Consider the following 21,636-nt stretch of genomic DNA (forward strand, 5'->3'; position numbering starts at 1 on the left):
CACAAAGCCCCTCTTCTCAAATGGAGATTAGTTTCCAAACATAAGTAAAGTACATTCATTTGTTCAATCACAGAGCACAAAAAGGTCAAAAGTTCCCCACCCCTGGATCACAATTGAATCTACCCCAGAGTTACATCAAGTTTAAGCACAGCACTTAATACCCAAATGGAGGTCTTTTCTTCATCTTGACAGGAGGCAAGTTCTCAGCAATCTTAGTTCCTGGGGAGACAAGGCTTAGCAAGGCCACAAGATACATTGCCAGTCCCTTCATTAATTCATCCTCTGTCTGTAGAACAGTCCTAGAACCCCTGAAAACATTAGCAAAGCCCTCTCCCAGGATTTCTGTAAACATACAACAAGAAAATCCTTCTTCAGGGCTTCTGAACCAACAGAAAGGCTCCCAGACCCCTGCAACAACAGCACTGTCCTTCACCTGTGGACAGTATTCATTCTGTCTGCAGGACAGTCTCCAGACCCCTGCAACAACAGCACTGTCCTTCACCAGTGGACAGTATTCACTCTCTGTCTGCAGGACAGTCTCAGGGCTTCTTAACCAAAAACCAGGTTCCAGGACTTCTTCAACAACAGGACTGTCTTTCACCAGTGGACAAATCTGGCAAAACAACATCAAAACAGACAGACAAAGTACCAGCAAAACAGCCATGTCTCCTCAGTCCTTGGCAGCTCAGGAGGCAGGTCTCAAAAGTCCAGGGGGATTCAAAGTGTCCCCCAGCAATTCTCTCAGTCTCTCTCTCTGCCTCCACGAGGTGCTGCTTCCAAAAAGTTCTTCTGCCTCTCTCTTGTCTCTCCAAATCTACGTCACCAGCTCCTCCCAGTTCAGGACTCTCTTTTCACATCAACAAGTCCATCCCACAGGTGGGATTAACAAGCTCTGGGTTTTAATACAATCAATTTGAAAACCAAGCCAATACAGGGGAATCTTTAATTGCCATTACTATCACAGCAGCCCATTTCAGAGCTAGAAACTGAGGCCCAAGGAGAGGGGCCGCCAAGTCACAGGACAGTATAAGACAAAGGCGGGATTTGAACCCGTGGCCTCGGCCACCAAATGAGGCTCTTTTTGTTGGCGGGAGCTGGATGGCATGGGATGGAGTACCAGACAGCAGAGGCAACAATGGTGGGCATGACCTCAGGCCCCATGCTGAGCACCTGCAGATGTCGCCTTATCTGCCCACTGCCCCACCTGCAAGCCCCAGCAGCCGCGCTCTGGGCCACAGAGGAAGCATGTGGCAAACTGAAAGCAGTGAAGTGGCCTGAGCCTGGCCTGGACTCCAGCAGGCTTGGTGGTCATTGGCCTGGGCTGACTCCCCCTCCTCCCAGAGCCAGCGTTACTGTGTGTGGGGGAGGAATGTGTGCATGTATCTCTGTGTGCATAGGCATGTTTCCCTCCAAGGCTCTGGGAAGGGTCTTTGTCTCCAGTGAAATTCTCAAGACACTGACTTATTGGGGAGTCAGGGGCTGTAGCAGCAAGCACCCCAGTGTCCCCAGGGTGTCTGCCACCACAGGTTCTTGGATGTGCTTTGATAAAGGAAAGCAACTCAAAAGGGGTTAACAAGCTTACTTTAATCAGTCAGACATATATCATTTACCTCATTCAGGGGAAAAAGGTCAGCACCCTGAACTTCAGAGTATACAGGCAGAATTATCAAGACAGAAACAGATCAAGTAGACACCTTTCCAAACTGTCCAACCATTACATCCATACCCAATCAACATCTGGGTTTCAACATCTGGGTTTTTCAAAGCCGGGGTCTCTGGACAACGGCTTCCCAGAATCCATATCAAATCACAGAACATTTCTCAAAGTGAGCCCCAAAACAAAGCCTCACATCAGGGCTTATATAGCCTTCTCCTGGCTCAGAGTATGTAACAACCTTATTGACCCACTGGCCAATCAAGAAGTATCTACTGAAAAACAAGCCTCCCACCCCAGGCTGCAGGTGCACTTTAGCCTAGGGGCAGGGAAGATCTTCCAATTTACATTCCCTTTACAGGGGCCCTAGGTTCGAATCACAGCTCCTCTGCTTGCCAACAGTGGGACCAGGGTGAAGTTGCTCACTTCATATAGGCCTGGCTCCTTCTGGGCCAAAAGAGGGGCCTGACCCGGGGTCCCCAGCGGCCTTCCCACCCATCGCTGCCAATGCCTTCCACGTTCGTTCCCCCCCCCCCCCGCCCCGCTGGGTGGTATGTCCCCAGAGGGGCGACTCCTCTGGGCTGTGCAGAGCCTCAGTGAGAGCGGCCCTTCCTCCTCTGGCCAGGCGGCGTCTCAGAGGGGAGAGGGTGGCCGCAGAGCCAGAAGCTGGGTCTGAGGGTCTGGAGTCATTGACCTTAGACAAGGAGGTTGTGTGTCTGTCCAGGGCCTTGCTGGAGCCTGGGAATGGCCTCTCTACATGCATTCATGGAGTGCGTACTGTGTGCCGGGCACGGTGCTGTCCCCCAGAAGCTTACCTCCACCCCTCAGGAGAGAGAGCCCATCCCTGTCTGCCTGAAGCTCAGCCTGGATGCCAGTCACCAGCCAGAACACTCCAGGCCTGTGGGGCTCCCTTGGGTCCCCAGGACAGACGCAGCCCCTGGCCAGGATCCCAGTGCCACAGCCTGTCTCGACCAGGCCACATCTGTCCATTTGGGAGAGTCGGGCCTTTCCTCCTGTCCACCCAAGGTGACCCCCAGAAGCTAGATGTGAGCCCAGAGAAGTGAGGATCCTTGCCCAGGGCAACACAGGGTGTGGCAGAGGCAGGATTAGAATCCAGGTCCAGGACTCTTCATGTCCTTTCCCCCATCCCTTTTAAACAAGCCAGGGCCCTCCAGCTAAGCTGGTCATCCTCTGGGTAGAGGAGACTTTAGGCCACAAAGGCAGCCCTCAATGCTCTCGCCCCACGGTCGTGACCAGAGCATACATTGTTCATGCCGAGTCCATCCGAGGGTGGTCCGGCCCTGACCGTACCCCCTAGGCTGCCTCTGTGATGCCAGGAGAGACCCAGAACTTGTGGCGCATCCTGAGGGGCCCTCAGGCAGACCCCATCAGCTGCACCCCGAGGTCTCTGCTCTTGCCTGGGGGTCAGAGGAGTGGCCGTAGGCTGACCTCCGTGTTGTGTCTTGTTCTCAATGGCTCTGGCCTTTTCCCAGGGTCCTCTCCCTCCTCGCCAGGCCACATTCTGAAGTGAGGCCACAAGCATAGCCTGGAGGCATCCACCAGTACAGTGAGGCATCCTGTGGCCAGAAAACCTCACCTCGGTGTCCTACCTGTGGATGGATGTGGCCTTGGGGATTGGGAAGTGGGGAGTTTGCTGACTGCCCTCCCCCAAGAATCCAGCCACGACTGGCTAGCAGTCAGAGGCCATCAGGAGCCCAAAGGGTCACGGTCTGCCCCCTCTGACCATCCCCCTCACAGGGGCGGGAGCAGCACCTCTGCAGGAAGGACTCCTGACAGTCCCTCCCCCATGAACCTGTGACCTTGGGTTGGAGGTGTGTGGGCACTGTTGGCGTCTGCATGAAGAGAGATGACATGCTGGACATGTCAGGGAAGCTGGGGTTCCAGACTTCCATAGCTGCCACTCTCAAAGTCCCACGCTTCCAGAGTGGGCACCAGTGCGTTAGGAGAAGGCCTCCCACCAGTGAAATGCGCGTCCAGACCGGAAGACAATGGAAAGCACAAAATGGCCTCTTCTGGTTTTCCTCACTTTATTAAAAATCATTGGTCAGATCTACACGAGGGGAAACTGAGAGGACAAGACCACCAGAGGAGGGCTGCAGACCAGGGGCCAGATCCTGCTGGACAAAGAAGGCGGCCAGTGCTTTGGAGGACAGGGATAGCGAGAGCATTTATTAAGCACCTGCTGTGTCCACGGCGTTGGCCAAGTTCTGGGGGAGTCCGCTCACAGTCATAGGCTTCCCCAAAGTCTCAGCCTCCTGTCACAGGCAGGGGAGGGAGACAGGACCTCACTAGCAGAGGTCTGGCCCCTCGGCCTCAGCAGGCATGGATACAGCAGCATGCTTTTGGAGAGAGCCTCCCTGCTGTGTCTTCTTCCTGGGCCGTGGTGATGGGTGCCCAGGGGCCCTCACCTGAGGACCCGCCTTGTTGTGTCTCTGCAGGTGGACAGTGACACCATCTGGAACGAAGTGCATTCCTCCGGAGCCGCCCGCCTGGCCGTGGGCTGCGTGGTTGAGCTGGTCTTCAAGGTGGCTACCGGAGAGCTGAAGGTTGGTGGGAGTGTGGGCAGATGTAGACAGCTCCCCCCTCCCGCTGGGTCCGGCTGCTCCCTCCGCTCCAGGGGGGACCCTTGACTCTGGCCCCTTCTTCCTGTGCCCAGCCATTCTTCTGCATGGACCAAGGACCTGCCCTGGGGGTTTGGTCCTCCTGAAAGAAGGGAGATCCTGTCCCTGCCCTCAGGGAGCTCTCAGTCTAGCAGACAAAGGAGTCTCAGCTAAGGAAACCACCTGTCCTGGTGGGAAGGCGTCTTGGCCGCCTTAAGCTAAAGGGCAGAGCCAGAGCTAATGGGGACCTGCTCTCCCTGAGATGTCCTTTTTGTCCTCCGGGCTCTTGGCCCCTCAGCTTCCCTGCCCTGTTGCCCTGCGGCCTTGGAGGGGTCCAAGTCTCTGGGCAAGAAAGAAACGGGCCGGGGAGGTCCGTTCATTAGAGAAGGGGCTGTCCCCACAGGCATGTGGCTTCTCTGTCAACAGGCTCCAGCTTACAGAGGGTGTGAGTAGAAGAGGAAGGTCCATGCTAGCTTAGGTGGCCTCTGCCAGCCTCCATCCCCCTGCCACACACATGTACTCACACACATAGGCACGCAGACAGCCACATGTGCACAAACACACACTCACATGCACATCCCTGCAGACTCACGCACATACACACAGGAACGCTGCCCCCTGATGATGCCTGAGGATAGTGGCCTCTCGTATGAGCCCCCTGGACATGCCGTGGTTTCAGCAGCATAACCACCCCCAGGCTGGTCAGGAGGGCCCTCCCGCTCCCCCCCTGACACCCTTTGCTCTGGTCTGGTTTGCAGAATGGCTTTGCTGTTGTCCGGCCGCCCGGCCACCACGCTGAGGAGAGCACACCCATGTAAGTACCAGCGTCCACCTGACCTCCCTCCGGCTTCCAGGCCACAGTGGCCTTGGCTTGGGGTTGCGTCCAGCCTTGGGGTGGGCACCCCACGCTGTCCTCTGCAGTTCCTCTGTTCCCTTGAGTTCTCTGATGGTGGGCATGCGGAGACCTCTTGGTCATGGCGGGCTGCAGAGGACATGGGCACAAAGTTAGAAAGAGTTAAGAGATCAGAGGAGAGGGAAACCCCAGAAATAGCCACAGGGAACGCTGAGGTGAGATGGGAAGAGGTCATTGAAACGCTGCTGGAAATGAGCCAGAACCTGGGGACCTGGGTGCTAATGCTGCCTGTCTCACTCAGTGTCACCTGGCCCCCTGGCATCAGGGGCCCCTTGGGAAAATGAGGGGTCTGGGCCCCTTGCACTCCTGACATCATAGCAGCTCTAGGACTAAGCCTGTGTCTCCACCACAGTGGAGTGAATATTTCAGTTCAGTGTTTAACCTGGGGCCGCTTTGGGGGCTGGAGCACCTGGCCCAGGACTGGCCGTGGTGACTGTGCCGCCCTCACTCCGATGTTCTCCTTCTCTTGGGGAGCCCGTGGACACCCTGGCTGACCCCTGCTCTCCTTCCCTCCCCCCCCCAATTCTTTCCCCAGGGGCTTCTGCTATTTTAATTCCGTGGCCATCGCGGCCAAGCTGCTGCAGCAAAGGCTGAATGTGAACAAGATCCTCATCGTGGACTGGGTGAGTGAAGAAAAGACTGGTCGCATTGGCCCCCTGGCGGGGAGTCGAGCTTCGACTCTGGAGAGTGTCTGTGGGCGAGATGTCCCTTCCTGGCTTTGTTCTCAGGGAGTCTTTGCTTGCCAAGAAGGGCAAAGCACAGAAGGGAGCAAGGGTCCCAATTCAGTTTTAGTCTCAGCAGGCATCTCTTACCACCCACTAAGTGCTAGACTCTGGGGCACAGCGCCAGAAAGGAAAGAGCCTGCCGCCTGCCCTCAGAGAGCTTAGAGTCTGTGGGGGAAACTGGGTGCAGAGAGAGCTAAAGGCAAAATGCCCAGAGAAGACTTCTGGAGCAGACCCCCGACATGGTAAGCATTCCCAGGAAGCAGTTCTGGTGTCTCCTCAAAGCCTGTGGCCCAGACACACGCTAGGGGGTGCAGATGGCAGCTCCTGTGTTAGCCTGGAAGCCTGCTGTGGCTGCCACCTTCATCCAATACCATCTGAGGCCTTAGAAAACCAGAAGGAGCCTGGCCCCTCCCTCTCTGTCATTCTTACCAGAGCCACTCTTGCCTCCTCAGCCCTGAAGGTCATCCTTCTAAAGCCACCTTTGCTCTGTCTCCCCCGCTGATGTCTGCAAGCCGGATTTCCCCAAGAGTGTCCATGGACAGGCTCTGGCTGAGAAGGCTGGAATCCAGCCCAGGAGACCCAGAGCCCCTAGGGGGCTGGTCCCCTTCCCAGCCACTCCCATCATGGGTGGACCCTTCCACCCCAGAGCTCTGGTGCCTTGGTGCTGGGTCCTACACGGTCTTACTTCTGCCGGCACCGGGGCCTGCAGGGATTCTCATTAGTCTTAGCCGGCCGGCCTCAGCCATTGGTCATTTCGACTTGGCTGCCCTGCCTGCGAGGCCTTGATAGATACTTGAGCCCCAGTGCTCCTCCCAGGTGCAGGGGTGGGCACTGCCACTCTTATGGCCACTGACAGCTGCCACAGCAGATGTTCTCATGGGGATCCCCCGCACGCCATCATGGGCCTCAGGCCTCATTTCCAATGTTGTCAATTAGAAAGATCAGTAGAGTGCTCTGACTTGGAGCCCCCCCCCAACCCCTCCTAGCTAGGTTTCAGGCCCCAGGCCCTAGATGAGTGAGTGGGGTACCCTCAAGCTGACAGTCCTGGGTTCAAATCCTGCCTCTGATTCTTGCGGCCTCTGGGGGCTTCTGTTTCCTCCTCTATAAGTGAGGGAGGGGGCCGGCCTGGCTTGGCTCCTACAGGAAATGTGAATCTCCAGGCTCACCATTGACACCTAACTTCCCTCTCTGCCCTGGATTTCCTGCATACCTGACTAAACACAAACTCCACCCTTCCCCCAGCGTGCCAGGCCCTGTGCGTGCGAGAGCCTGTGCCATGCCCGCCCTCAAGGAGGGTTCCTTTGTCTCTGTCATGGAAAGGGAAGAAGGAGGGGTCAGGAGGGTCTCGGGCCTGACACTCACCTAGGACCCGTGTCCTCATGTGAAAAATGGGCCCAGTAATCCCTGGAGAGGGTTTTTATTCCTTGTTAAACAACCCCTTTGAGCTGTTCTGAGGCCCACATTGCCTGCGTCTCGGACCCTGCTCCCCATATGCGGTTATTGGAATGTGGCGGGGAGACCAGCCATGCTGATGCTGTGATGTCCCACCCTAAGTGTCAGAGGGAAGATTGGAACCCAGGCCTTCCTAGACCCCAGACATTGGGTCCTGGACCTCAGAGGAGGCCAGCGGGTCCAGCCTCCTCGTTTTAGGGGTGAGGCGCCCTCGACCTCTCCTGGATGAGCGGCCCCAGGGCCAGGTGCTGACCTTCCTCATATCTGCTCCCCAGGATGTACATCACGGCAACGGGACCCAGCAGGCCTTCTACAGCGACCCCAACGTGCTGTACATCTCACTGCACCGCTACGATGACGGCAACTTCTTCCCCGGCAGCGGAGCCCCTGATGAGGTGAGTGGGCCTGGCCCATGCCCTGGCTGTGGAGGCCAGCGTGTCCCGTCCAGGGCCGAGTGTGGGCCAAGCAAGGGCCCGGCGGACGGAGCGATCGTGTTCATGGGACTGTTTCTCCCAGAAGAAGCAACTCCCTGAGAGCAGAGATGGTTGGTCTTTGTGTGCCCGGAATCCAGAACACCGTCTGGTACACACTGGCACTCAGTGAATGCAGGCTGCTTTTATTTGGGCCCGCTCTTTTCTGAGTAGAGGAGGCTTTCTAACATGAGTCCATAACGAGCTTTCTATTTTACATTTGTCATGGGGTCCTAGCACAGTAGGACCCCACTTCTGGGGTAATGCCTGTACATAGTAGGGGCTTAATAAATGCTCCTTGGACTGTTTTGTTGGACTTTATATGGTCTTACTCACTCAGTCAGCAAGCATGTATTAAACGCCTGCTGGGCCGTGCCCGTGCGAGGCCCTGCCCTCAGGGAGTTTCCATTCTGTGAGGGGGCACGACATCTACACATCCATATCTTTGTTTAGAGTTGGAAAGAATCTTAGAGGCTCTCTGTGCTCCAGCCTCCCTGAATTACAGGCGAAGGAGGGAGGGAGGGAGGAAGGTGGAAGGAAGGGAGGGAGGGAGGAAGGGAAGAAGGAAAGAATGTGGGAGGGAAAAAGGGAAGAAAGGGAGGAAGGTAGGAGGAAGAAAAGGAGGGAGGAAGGAAGGTGGGAGGAAGAAAAGGAGGTAAGAAGGAAGGTGGGAGGGAGGGAAGAAGGGAAGAAAGGGAGAGAAGAAGGGAGGGAGGAAGAAAGTGAGGGAAGAAGGTGGGAAGAAGGAAGGGAGGGAGGGAGGAAGGGAGGAAGGTGGAAGGGACGGAGGGACAGAGGGAGGGTTGTTACATGCCCGCTCTATGGCAGGCACCAAGATAAATGCTTAGCAAACGTCTTATTTAGTGCTCAAAACTATCTTGTGAGATGAGTGCTATTATTATCATCCATGTTTTACCAATGAGGAAGCTGAGTCAGACAGTAGCTAATGATTTGCTCAGGACCCCCCCCAAGGTCTGAGGCAGCATCTGAACCCAGACCTCACTGACTCCAAACTCAGTACTCCGCCATGCCTGTGGAGGCGTGAAGCGATGCCCCCAGCGCCACCTGCCCAGAGCTGGCAGGCCCCATGCTTGAGCCCCAGACTCAGCACTGATCCCTGGCCCCTGGGCTTGAGCCCAGGCATTGTAAGAGGCGAGGGTTGCTGCAGAGGCTGGCATCCACCGGCTTGCGAGCCTGACTGTCTCCCATGTGCCCTTTCTTTTTATTCTCACCCCAAGTACAAATGCCAGTCCTTGAGAATCATCCCAGGCCTTAATTTAGCCCAAAGCACGCATCCAGGAAGAGCAGTGTCTCCCGCTCCCCAGGTGTTCACAGCTGAGTTCTATCCCTCCCCCTGCCCCTCCGTCCCGTGGCCTCCGAACCTCCAGAGAGGGGCTGCCCGCTAGCTGGGGGCCAGAAGGGCCGGCAGTCTGCGGTGGCCCACCCAGGGTCCACAGTGGCCCGTGCCTGCTGCTCACCAGCTCCCTCTTTGAACAAAGCATGGGACTGGGCAGAAAGGCTCCCCAGTGGGTACAGTGAAGATGAGAAATCCCAGCTCGTCTCCTCGGGCTCCGGGTGGGATCCTGCCAGAGAGGTCAGATCCAGGAGGCCTTAGCAGACTTTCTATGTAAAGGACGCCCCTGCCCCCAAGGACCCACCGTCCCAGTGGGAGCCCGTAACGGTGCAGCCACACGGCTGCCAGGGTGTGGGGGGTCTGTGGTGAGTCCATGCAGCCCAAGGTGCCACCCAGATTGGTGGAGCCAGGAGCTTGAGGGACCTCGAGGAAAGCAGGGAGTCTGCATCTGAAATGTGCCAGGCCACGCGAATGGGTGGGGGAGATGGGCAGCAATGCCTGGCTTCCTGTGGAAGACGTTCACTGCGTACAGTGGCTATAATTTCATCCAGGGCTGAGTCAAGAGCTCAGAGGATTCCTCAGAGCCCCCAGGGGAGCACCACGGCCCAGCGCGAGACAAGCAGGGGTCTCCATTGGCCTGTTTCCTTTGGGTTCTTGGCACTAGCACAGGGGTGCCCAGGATGAAGCCACCAGAAAGCAGAGAGCCTGATTTTAGGCCTCCAGTTGTGCTCACCAGGCACAGAGAGGCTTTAAAGTGGCTGTGAAAAGCCCAGCAGCCATCGGATGGAGAGCCCCACCTCTTAACTGTTCCCTCCTCCCCTTCCTCATCCTAGGTTGGCACGGGACCTGGGGTTGGCTTCAATGTGAACATGGCATTCACTGGTGGCTTGGACCCACCCATGGGAGACACAGAGTATCTGACTGCCTTCAGGTAAGCTGGCAGCTCGCCTGGGCCAAGTCTGTCTGTCTGTCCTGGCTCTGCCCTCGGCCCTGGGCCACGGGACTTCCACTAGCATGTTAGTCATCTCCATCATTGTTTCTCGGGGCATAGAGTTGAAGTGTCCCCCACTCTTCCTGCTGCACTGTACCCCCGTGTGCTTGGTGGTCACCCCAGAGAAAGGGCCTCCCCATGGGTCTTTGGCACTGCTGCTGGCCCTCAGCCCTTGGCACCCAGTGTTTTAGTGTAGGGAATTAGAAAGGAGTGCCTGGGAGAGGGTGGACCCCCCACGTGGGACTGTTCCTGTCCTGGGGCCTCCCATCCCCCATCATCATCTGCCCAGAGACAGGCCACCCCGCCCCATCCCATCGCCCTCTTCCTTTCTGGGTGACCTCAGCCTTGTCTCATGGTGGCACAGTGCAGACACACAGAGAACTGCCATTCCTGTGGGATCCTCTGTGTGGCCCAGCGCCAGGGCCTTGCTGGGGCCCTGGGCAGGATTCACAGCTCCTCTGGGCCTCCAGGTCCTTTAAGGTTCAATGTGAACGGCACGTGGGGAGAATGAGGCATCAGGGAAGCGTGAGGAAGCATGCTGATAATAGCAGTTACCCTGATGGTGTGTCTTGGAGCTGGGTCTGCGTGCCTTAGGAGGACTGCCAAGACGTCACTCAGCTAGGCCTTATTGGGGGACAGGGTTCAGGGAGCCCGAATTCTAATCCAGCCGCAGACACTGGCAGAGTGGCCCGCAGAGTCTCAGGTGCTGGGGAGAGTAGCCCCTGGATGCCCTGGAAGCCTGGCAGAGATAGCTGGGGGTTCTTGACAGCCCCTGGGGCCTTTCTGTCTCCTCCCCAGCTCTTGGCCAGATCTAATAGGCCTCAGGCTGTTTCTGGACATTATCTGAATGGGGAAGGACCTCGGAAAATGGGGGCAGAATGAGCATCTCAGCCAGGCTTTAAAAATAGTAACCATGATGGTAATGCTGGTGAATGGTTTGAAGGCTTCTGCTGCTGACTCCCTGGGACAGCCTGCAGTTAACCCAGAACTGATGGACTCGGGCTGTCTGAATAGCACTTCTATATGGACATCTGGGGTGGCCACCTGAGAGCCAGAAGGAACCCAAAGGGTCTGGGTTCGAATGCTAGCTATGCTGCTTAGGCCCGTGAGATCCCACACCTAGAGATGGAGGGGGCCTGAAAGGACACTGAGTCCAGTGAAGTCATTGGAGGCCCTGAGTGACCTGTCCAGAGTTGCTTAGAGGCTGTAAGTAGCTCAGGTGGGATTTGAACTCATGGCCTCTAAATTGGGAGCCAGTGAGTGCCCTCTTCCTTATACTCTGTGCAGCCCTGGGCAGGCGGCTTGTCCTCCTTGTCTGTAGAAAAGCAGGGGGATGTCCCAGATGGGATGACCTTCCACCCTTGAACTCGGCGGCTCTGGCCACTCCAGCCCCCTGACTTAGGGGAGGCCTCCGGGCCACCGGCAGATTCAGAGGGCCGACCCAGAGCTCTCCGGTTCATGGGGAGGAAAGCAAGCCCCCATCTCTTCTCTGGCAGCCTGACTTTGTGCCAGGCAGGCTCCATCCCCTCCCCCATGACAGCAGCAGCGCTGTCATCGGGGGTGCATGGCTACCTCCTTTAATCTTGTGCCAAGTCCATCCGGGATGCCTCCGTATCAAGTAAGCTTATTAAAGCTCTAGCGGCCTGCTTGGAAAGGAAAATTGTCCTAGGTTTTTATTGATTTTCATGTAAGATGGGGCTTTGATGTTCTCGATTTACGGCCGTGGAGAGAGGGGCTCATATATCCCTTTCTCTGCCTTTCTTCTGCCCCTTCCTCCCTCTTTGTGAGCCCCTGGAGACGGCGCGGGCCTTCAAGGCTGCACCTTGTTACGCGGGCCCAGGGCCTGCCATGTTGCATTTGCAGGGGATCAGGCCCGCGATGAGGCAGATAAGAGCGTGGGCGCTAATGAAATCCAGAGGCAGCGGCACTTTCCCCAGGCCCAGGGAAGCTCATAGCCGAGAGTGGGGGTCTCTAATTCAAACCAGCCCCAACTCTGGATAGGGAGACTTTGAAGTTTGCAGAGGGACGGCTTTGAGCCGGGAGGGGGATGCTGTTGGCCTGGCTCTGTTAACCCCTTCCTTTACCTGACCGCTGCCTGCCTTCCTGCTGACCCCCAGCGGAAGCCCTGCCATAACCAAGGCAAGCGGTGCAGAGGCGGTGTAGTCCCGCCAACCTTCACAATCTTGGGAAGTGGCGGCCAGCGACTCCAGAAGAGCCAGTGTTGTTGGGGCCGGGCCGCCAGGCATCCACATGAAGACTTGTGCCTTTGTTATCCCCGTTTTCTTAGAAAGGCGAGGACTTGATCTGAGTGCCTCTTTTATTTCCCTTAGAACTGTGAAATGTCCTGAAATCCTGGTCTCTTCCTAGAGGGGGGATGCGCTGTCACAAGGGGGTTTAGCTTCAGAGCTGGCAGGGACCTTAGCTGCCAGTGAATTTAAACTACACAAGAGGAAACTGAGGTCAAGAGCGCCATAGTGACTCTGGCTGAGAGCCCACAACAGGAGAGAGAAGGAAAGAAACGGGTGCACTTTGTGGATGGTTCGGACAGCTCCTCTCTGTTGCCCCAGATGGCTGGGCTGGATTTGATGCCATTTCTTTTTTTCTCGATTCTGAACTGAATCAGGCAGCTGATTATTGGTTCTTTGGGATGGGGCGGGGTCTCAGGAGCATTTCCATGAAAGCCTCTCTCTCCTGACTGGCACAAAGGTAGTGGCCCACGGGTCTGTAGTGAGATATGCGTTGCTTATAAAAGGAGGCTTCTCTTATGGGGCCACAGGGAGAAGGATGGAGGGGATGCATCTCTCAGTGTTGGAGAGATTCTTTCAGTCGCCAGCATATGGCACACAGGGCACATGGGCTCTACCTGCCGCATGAAGTAGGATACTTGGAGAAGATTGCAGACTCAGCTGGGTCATGACGTGCTGAGGAGAGCACCAGCTGGGGCTGATCCAGGGCCAAAACCAAGCCAATACAGGGGTATCTTTATGTTCCATTACTATCACAACGCACCAGACAGACTGTGAGGGAAACGTCCAGACTCAGCCTCCTCCGCCATCGCCACCGCCCCAAAATGGGCCTCGAAAGAGCTGAGCACGGGTAGACTGAAATGAACCAGCTCAGTCCAGTGGGCTGGGGAACAACGGGCCATTGACCAGACCACCCCACAGGCCACGCACCGCCTTTTCATCCACACACACACTAATGGTTATTGGCCCAGTGACTGCCTCTCCTCCCTTCTGGAGGACGACCTTTCCTCTCCTCTCTTCACCCCTCACAGTCCAGGTTCGGACCCCACCATTGTGCCCAGACTGCCCTCTCCACAGTGGCTGTGGACCCCATGCTGACCCAGGCCTCATCCTCCTTCCAGCCCTCTATGGAGCCTGGGGACGAGCCTCTCTCACTGTTCTCCTACCTCTGACCACTCCTCTGGCTCTTTTGCTGGAAATTGCTCTCATTGACAGTGCATGTCCCTCAGGCCCTGTCCTGGGCCCTCACTTGACCTCACCAGCTCCTAGGGGTTCAATCAATATCTCTGATCGACTTATCCAGCCCCATCCCCTGTGCTGACCTAGCCTGGCATCTCCACCTGGCATCCAGTAGGCATTTTCATGCCAACATCTCCAAAACTGATTTTTTTCCCCCAAACTGACTTGCTGTCTTAACTTCCCGGTGACTGTCAAGGACCCATCCCCCAGGCTCACAGCCGGACTGCTCTCTCTTCCTGCTGTGTCCGCCTTCCTAACCTCTGCCGGCTACCCACCCTCTTCTCCTCTGACCCTGCCCCCTCACATCTAGCCTGCCTGCATGTCCCCTTGTCCCCTGCCACACAGACCATATCACTGACTGCCAGTATCCTTCTAGCCCAACTATGGAATCCCCAAAGCCCTGTCTTTGATGAGGGAGTAACAGCAACCCCTGCTTCCTGGGGCTATTGGGAAGTGACCTCTGACTAGGTCAGTGTGATGATGTTGTCTGGTTGTTGGGGAGATCTGGGTTCAAGTGCTGCCTCTGAGAAGACTGACAGTGGGAGGGCAGAACAGGCCAGGCCCTTATTGCCATGTTCTCTGCTCCCCGCCCTGCTGGAGGGTCTTCCTCCTCTCATAGTCAGGTCCCCCAGCCAGACCCTGTCCGTTATCACATCATCCTCGTCGCCATCATCGCCTTGAGATTCCCGCTGGCCTCGGGCCCACTCTGCTCGAGGGCTCCAACCTGCCAGCCCTACATGAGCAAGCAGGCCTCTCTTCCCACCTGGTGTTTGCAGGATCCTGTCTTCTCTAAGGGGCTTGGCCTTCCCCAGCCCAGTGGTGATTGTAGACGAGTCGAGCTGGTCATATCAGAAGACTTGTGGCTGGCACAGAAAAGAAGACCATTGGAGTCCAGGGGCCCAGCACAGTGTGTGGCCTCAGTGTCCTTCCAGGCTCTCTGGGCTTTGGGGAAACACTTGGAATTACGGTGGGGCGTGGGGCTGAAGCCTCTTTTCATAAAGCAGGCAGCGTGTGTGTGTCTCCGGTTCTACCTGCTTGATGTTCTGTTCTTTGAAGGACCAGGCTGTACACACGCGCACACACACACACACACACACACACACACACACAAGTGAATTGTGTTTCCCACTTTGTTTTGCTCGGCTCTGGGGGAACACCACACAGCAGACTGAGTTATTAATGCCTCTCCCTTATTATCTCAGGGAAATAATGATTTTAGCAGTTTCTCTTGGGCTCATAGTGAATGACTAGGCAGAACTTCAAAGGGGAGACGTGAAACCAGCCATCACTGAGGCTCTTTGTGAGGGAGCTGGCTTCGGCCACAGGTAGCTCAGATCCCCCCACCTGGATAGAGCAGCCAAGGTGGGGGATGCCGCCTGGACAAGTCAGAATGCCATTGGAATCGTTTGGTGATGGAATCCCACAGGACCATCGTCCCCGGGCCAGGGGCAAGCTGGGGGAAGGAGAATTCCCCCCTCTGGGACCCTCAGCATGGGGAGTCTTGGGCCCTTGGCAAAGCATGAGACTGTCTGCTGGCTCGGTCCTTCCTCCCCTTTCTGATCTTTTCCCATCGTTCAGGCAGCCGTCCAGCCGTTCTCTGTCTCTCTGTCCACCTGTTTATCTCTTTTATTGACCTTCCCTCTATCTGTCTAGCCATGTCTCCTCTGTCCCTCTGTCTCCCTCCATCCATCTGAGCTACGCACTGAGTCCCATTGAAATTCCAAAGGCGGTCCCTGCTCTCTGATGGCCTTGGTTCTTCAAGGCTACCCACAGATCAGTCACAGCAAACTCAGTGCCAAGGTGTTTCTGGTAGAGCTGAGACACCCACAAGCCTTTCGAGTGCATGCACCCAGAAGGAAGGCTAACTGGCCAATGGCCGGGCCGCTTTCAAAGGCAGAGATCCCCAGGACGACACTTTGCCAGCCCATCGACTATGTCTGCTTCCACACCCTCAGAAGTGCCCAGACCCACCTAACTGAGTTGTGTGTGGAGAAAACTGCCCAGTGCCATGGCTGGTCCTTGGAAACCGCATATTCCTGGTGGTCTCTGATCCTTCCAGAACCCATGTTCTTGAAGATGTCCACTCTGTGGAGTAAAAGAATGGGGAGCCTTGGCCCCCAGGCCACTGGGCTCCCTTCCTACCAACTACTCAGGAGAGACAACACCAAAGCACAGATGCCCCGTGGGGGGACATCCGCGTGTTTTCAAGGGCTTCAAAAGGCATCAAACCCCGCCTAGTAATGGCCTAGAAATAGATGCCTTAGAAAGAAAGAGTCCCTAAAAGGAAATGTTCCTCTCCTTGGCCCTGGTGCTGCCCACACCATGACAGCCATGGCGAGTTAGGAATGGCATGAGTGTGCAGCATGGTCTCAGAGGAGGACCCACCCCTGGACTGGCCCCCTGAAGAGGGAGAGCCTGCCTTTAGATGTGTGCACTGGCCTTCTGGAGGAAGAACACATCTCTGGGTGTGTGTCCTGGCCAGAGGAAGAGCCCACCTCCAGGTCTGCGTCCTGGCCTACTGTCCAGAGGGAGAGCCTGCCTGACCCTCTGGCCGGCTCCTATTTAGTGGTAATGAAGACTGCAGGGTATGCAGAGCCCATGGAGGGCCAGACCAGGTCAGCTGTGAAGAAAATCTGCAAGGCAGAGGTGAAGAGGGAGTGCATTCCAGGGATGAGGTACAGCCAGTGCAAAAGTCTGAAGGTGGGAAATGGATGTCTCAGGGAGCCACAAGTAAGCCCGTCGGTGTGGACCCTGAAGGGTCGATCACAGCCCGTCTTTGGCCACCTGTGCCGTGTGGCTCTCATCCCGGCTCCCCCTCATGGTGCTGGGGGGCCATCTGGCTTGCTCCTGCCTGCTCTCAGCCCATAGCCAGCCACCCTCATTGTTCTAAATGAAAGATCCACCTCCTCTGTGTGTAAGCTTCTCGGAGGCTTTGAGAAAAGCGGCCTTCACCCCGTCTCTGGGCCCACTACCCTGGGAGGAGCAGGAGGGAGGGTGGCTTTGGGAGAGAGGGCCCGCGGGGTTAACATGCTTCCCCTCGTGTGTTGCAGGACGGTTGTCATGCCGGTGGCCAATGAATTCGCCCCAGATGTTGTGCTGGTTTCATCTGGTTTTGATGCCGTGGAAGGCCACCCCACACCTCTCGGGGGCTACAACCTGTCAGCAAAGTGTAAGTGGGGTTTTCAGGTGATTGCCAAGCGTGGCTCCAGTTTCAGCACTTTGGAGAGGGGGCGGGCAGGGGGACTTGGTGGCCCTATTCCCCTTCTGTCACCACCAAGATGCCAGACTGACCAATTTTAGCCGGGCCTTCTCTTTTTTGAATCACCACTCGGTGACCATTCTTCCTCTAGCCCCCTACCTTGTGGCCCTGCAGACAGTGATTTTGTAAATGAGGTCTCTGAACCATGTCGGGCAAGTGCCCTGACTGCCTTTTGGTCCTGTCCTCAGCCTGGGAGTGCTAGCTCCTGCGTGGCCTCCAGGGAGCCGGGGACCCTCCCTCGGTGTGTGGCCTGTTGTCTCCCTGATGCTGGTAAAGCCAGCGGGAGCTGGGCTTTTCCTGCCTCTGCCATCCCCAACACAGGAAGCGCCAGCTGTGGGGAGGGCTCACGCAGCCTGGGCACCAAGGGCATGGTGGTGACAAGAAAGGCCTGTTTTGCTCTGTCGTTTCCATTTCTGATCCTAAGTGAGATATGAGGCCTGGGTTTCCAGTCCAGGCCCAGGAGCTGAGCTGACTGGGCAGTGCTGACACCAAAAATGGTGACGTAGCCCTGCCCTTGGGGGGCATCTCTTCATTGCCCATTGTGTGCCAGGTACCGTGCTGGAGGCCCGAGATACAAAGGCAATTGGAAGTCCCTGCCCTCCCAAGGTGTCTATTCTCCGGCCTGCTCCAGGATGGCACCCCCCCTTCCCATGCCCTCCACCAGGAGGCTGCCACAGCCCTCTGCTAGTCACGGCCCTGGGATCTGCCAGCTACCTCCACCCCTGACTCCACAACTTTGCTTCAGAGGGGCAACTATCAGGATGGAGATCATCAGGGTGCTACTGTTTGGTTGGGAACCCACCAGAGATGTCCTTAATTAGCCTCCTGCCTTAGGAAGTTTTGCTAGGGCTTGGGGATCCCATGAGGACATGGTCCAGGGGAGGATGGGAAACCAGGGTGGGGCCCATGCCATCCACGGCTGGCTCCATGCTCGTGATGCCCAGGGTGTTTTTTCTGTCCCTTGTCGGGGTCGGGCTCTTAGAGTCTCCCTCTGGGACTTTGCCCCGTGGCACCAAAGGAGCCCTTCTGCCCTCCCCAAGGAAGAGGGCGGCCCAGCAGCTGGTCAGCCTGGCTGCTGTCCTTTGTGGCTCCGTCTGAGTCCCCTCTCTTACACATGCACACACGTACTCATACACACACATCTACACGTTCACATACACACATTCTCACACTCACATGCATTCACTTATGCACACTCACACTTGCACACATGCACATACATTTTCACTCACCTTCTCACATGCACACACACACTCATACACTCACACTCATGTTCACACTTACACACACTTATACTCTTATAGACACACACTCACACAGATACTCTCACACAGACACACACTCACACAGACACACTCACAGACATACTCACACACATAAATACACAGATACTCTCACACACACATACACTCACACTCACACAGACACTCCCACACAGACACAGTCACACACACATTCCCATACATTCACACAGACACACACACTCACTCAGTCTCATACACACTCACACACATATATACACAGACACACACTCACTCATACTCTCACACACACAAACACTCACACAGACTCTCACACAGACACTCACACACACAGATGCTCTCACACATGCATTCACATACGCTCTCACACAGAAAACACACTCAATCTCACAGACACACACATTATATATACACAGACATTCACTCATACACTGATGCTCTTACACAGACACATTCACATGCGCTCTCACACACACTCACTCTCACACAGACACACACTCACATGCTCACACACACATATACTCACACATATGCTCACAGACACAATCTCGCACAGACACATACAGACACACAGATGCCCTCACACAGATTCATATACGCTTTCATACACTCACACACTCACATATGCTCACACACACATACACTCACACTTGCACATATGCTCACACAGACACTCACACATACACTCACACAGACACACACAAACACACTCAGTCTCACACAGACACACTCACACACATACACAGACACTCACTCATGCACTCACATACAGACACACAGATGCTCTTACACAGACACATTCACATATGCTCTCACACACACTCACTTATACACTCTCACACACACAGACACACAGACGCTCTCACACAGATTCACATACACTCTCACACACACTCACACACTGTCCCAGAGTTTGACGATCTAAGTCTCTCACAGTCCCTTCCCCTTAGATCTCCCCTTGCCCCCCCCCAAGAGATCATTTTTTTACATCAGTAAATTCAAAGCGTTGAAAACACCGTTCTTGGATTCGTGCAGATCAAAAGGGGAATCCCGCCCGACATTCCGAACTCAGACCTGGCTCCCATTAGGCATCCGGGCCCCTTCTTTAATATGATGTTATGCCTCGGGGCGCTTTGATCGCCTGCTGGGGCCTGTTCAGCTGCCGACCTTCGCCCCTCTCCTGCAGGTTTTGGGTACCTGACAAAGCAGCTCATGGGACTGGCCGGCGGCCGTGTCGTCCTGGCCCTGGAAGGAGGCCACGACCTGACGGCCATTTGTGATGCTTCGGAAGCATGTGTTTCTGCTTTGCTGGGAAACGAGGTAGGAAGACGTGGAAAGGTGTCAGGGATGGTTTTACGCTGATGAGATCAAGGGGCGGTGCAGGCCAGACAGCCCTGGGGGCTCCCGAGGGTGGGAGGCCAGGGGGAAGCCACAGGGCATCAGAACCAGCTCCCCTGCCTCTGAGGTGGGGTGCGCTGCCCACGCCCCCAGGGGTCACTTTGGCTGCTTGAGTCCCTTTCTTCTCATTGTGATTATCTCTGAGAGCTCATGGTCCTGAGGCTTCGGGTGGGATGAGGCCACAGAGGTCCCCTAAGGGTAGACTGAGGCACAGAGGTGAAGGGCACCTCTCCCCCAGTATCTTTCTCTCGAAGCTTCAGGGAGCATCAGCAGTCACTATTGCCCTGTTGGGGCCAAAAGGCAGCCTTGGCACACAGATCCTCACTCTTCATGGTACCCGTTTTAAGGCTTAGGATAATGAGTCTCAGAGGGTTAAAGGACTTCACCTTGGGTCACAAGGCTAGCTTGTCTGAGGCTGGGTTTGAACTCAGGGCTCCCCGACTCCCACCCTCTGCCCAAGCCCCACAGGATGTTTACAGAAGGATTTGTATATGAGCAGGCAGCCAAGCTTCCCCCTCACACACTCAAGAGCCAACCCTGATAGCCCTGCAGGGTATGCCTGCCCTGCTTAATCAGAGCGGTCCCTGCAGTGTCCTGGGGTCTGCCAGGCCCCCGGTATGCTGCCCCTGCCATAACCGAGGCCCAGAGAGGGGGTGTCCCATCACCTCCCTGACATGGTCATAGAATTCAGAGCTGAGGCTGAAACCCAGGGCCCTGGCTCCCAGCTCAAGGTGCTTGCTGCCATTTCCCCTGGAGACCCCAAAATGACCAGCCATGTTGCCCCTGCCTGCCCTCGACAGGCTGACAGTTGGTGTGGGGCTGGGGGAGGAAAGAAATGTGACAAGACCGGCCACCCTGATGGAATGCAGGGCAGAGACTGGGAAGAAGAGAGCCAGGCTCCCTACTGGGCCAGTCCCTCAGCAAGCTTTTCCAAGTCTGCTGGGGACCAGGGAGTGCCCTCAGCAAGCTTCCACTCTCTCTGGGGAAACAGTGCCCACCTAGCTAAGAAGATAAGGCAGTTGGGAGGCCACATGCAACTGGGGAGCACTCAGGAGGGGGTCCCCTCTTCAGCCGAGCTTTGAAGGAACTCAGAATTCTAGGAGGCAGAAGTGAGAAGAGAATGTGTTTAGGCAGGGGACACAGGCACAGCTGTGGGAGATTATGCCCAGGGTGTGGGGAGAAGGCCAGTCTGGATGAGCTGAAGAGTCGCTGTTCCCAAAGCTTCATGGCTGAGGTGGTGGCTGAGGGGGCTTCTTTCTTTCAGACTCCGTGTGAAGGGAAGGCACCACAGAACAGTTCCTAAGTGCTACAGAAAACAGACTCAGCCATTTGGTCAGGCAGCTCAGCACAGGGGGCTGGGACTGTTAGCAGGAGCATGTGATGGGGGAATGGAGCCCCGAGGTTGTGGCTGGATATGTGGATTGGGGGACGCAGCACCAAGCTGGGAATTATGGGCCTGGAGCTGTCTGAGAATGCACGGGACAGGAAGTGGTAAGCAGGCCCCTCTGCTTGGGGCCGGGAGGTCAGTGAGAGGACAAGATCCAGAAGGGAAGATCCCCAAGACCAGTGAGGAGAGCTGGGAAAGGGCCTCTGGCTTTGGCCAATTAGCAGGGCCTTGGGAGCCTTGGGGACGGGGATGAAAGGGAAGCCAGATCCTTAGGGGCTTGGGAAGCAAAGGGGAAGAGCAGTGAGAAGACAGGCCGTGATTCTTCAGAGGAGGGAGGCTCACAGAGTGGAAGAGGAGGAGCTAACTTAGCTGGGGTCCAACTTCCGAGGATGGAGAGGCCTGAGCCTGCTTTAGGAAAAGAGGAGGAAAAGAGGGAAGAGAGAAAAGGGAGTGATGTGTGGAGGCTGACTCTGGGAGGGTCAGAGGCAGGATCTGAACCTGGGTCTTTTTGGCTCCAGAGCCCCCATTGGGCAACTCTCACGAGAGCCAGGAAGAGTATTTAGTGCCCAAGGGCTTAGTGCCGGCTGGGGCAGAAGAGGGCTGGCAGTGAGCTGGATCACGCTGGGAGCGTGGGGAGGGGGCCCCCGAGGAGTGAGAAATGGCCT

General features: G+C 56.1%; 1 protein-coding gene across 8 annotated transcripts in view; it reads left to right on the top strand.

Moving 5' to 3' along the window:
* The window catches only part of HDAC4 (histone deacetylase 4), a 238,635-nt gene extending 219,072 nt beyond the window's left edge, over window positions 1-19,563 (top strand). For all 8 annotated transcript variants that reach the window (XM_069103106.1, XM_069103107.1, XM_069103105.1 and 5 more), the window contains 7 exons: window positions 4,114-4,221; window positions 5,034-5,089; window positions 5,724-5,811; window positions 7,641-7,760; window positions 10,023-10,120; window positions 16,716-16,834; window positions 19,373-19,563. In XM_069103106.1, coding sequence (XP_068959207.1) covers window positions 4,114-4,221; window positions 5,034-5,089; window positions 5,724-5,811; window positions 7,641-7,760; window positions 10,023-10,120; window positions 16,716-16,834; window positions 19,373-19,548 — 765 coding nt within the window. In that variant the 3' untranslated portion in view covers window positions 19,549-19,563. The remainder of the gene's footprint in view (window positions 1-4,113; window positions 4,222-5,033; window positions 5,090-5,723; window positions 5,812-7,640; window positions 7,761-10,022; window positions 10,121-16,715; window positions 16,835-19,372) is intronic.
* Window positions 19,564-21,636: the final 2,073 nt, after the last annotated feature.

Source organism: Petaurus breviceps, unplaced genomic scaffold (genome assembly GCF_028583685.1).
Source record: "Petaurus breviceps papuanus isolate PSGF00001 unplaced genomic scaffold, PetGlider_PUasm1.0 567, whole genome shotgun sequence".
NCBI classification, from domain to species: domain Eukaryota; kingdom Metazoa; phylum Chordata; class Mammalia; order Diprotodontia; family Petauridae; genus Petaurus; species Petaurus breviceps.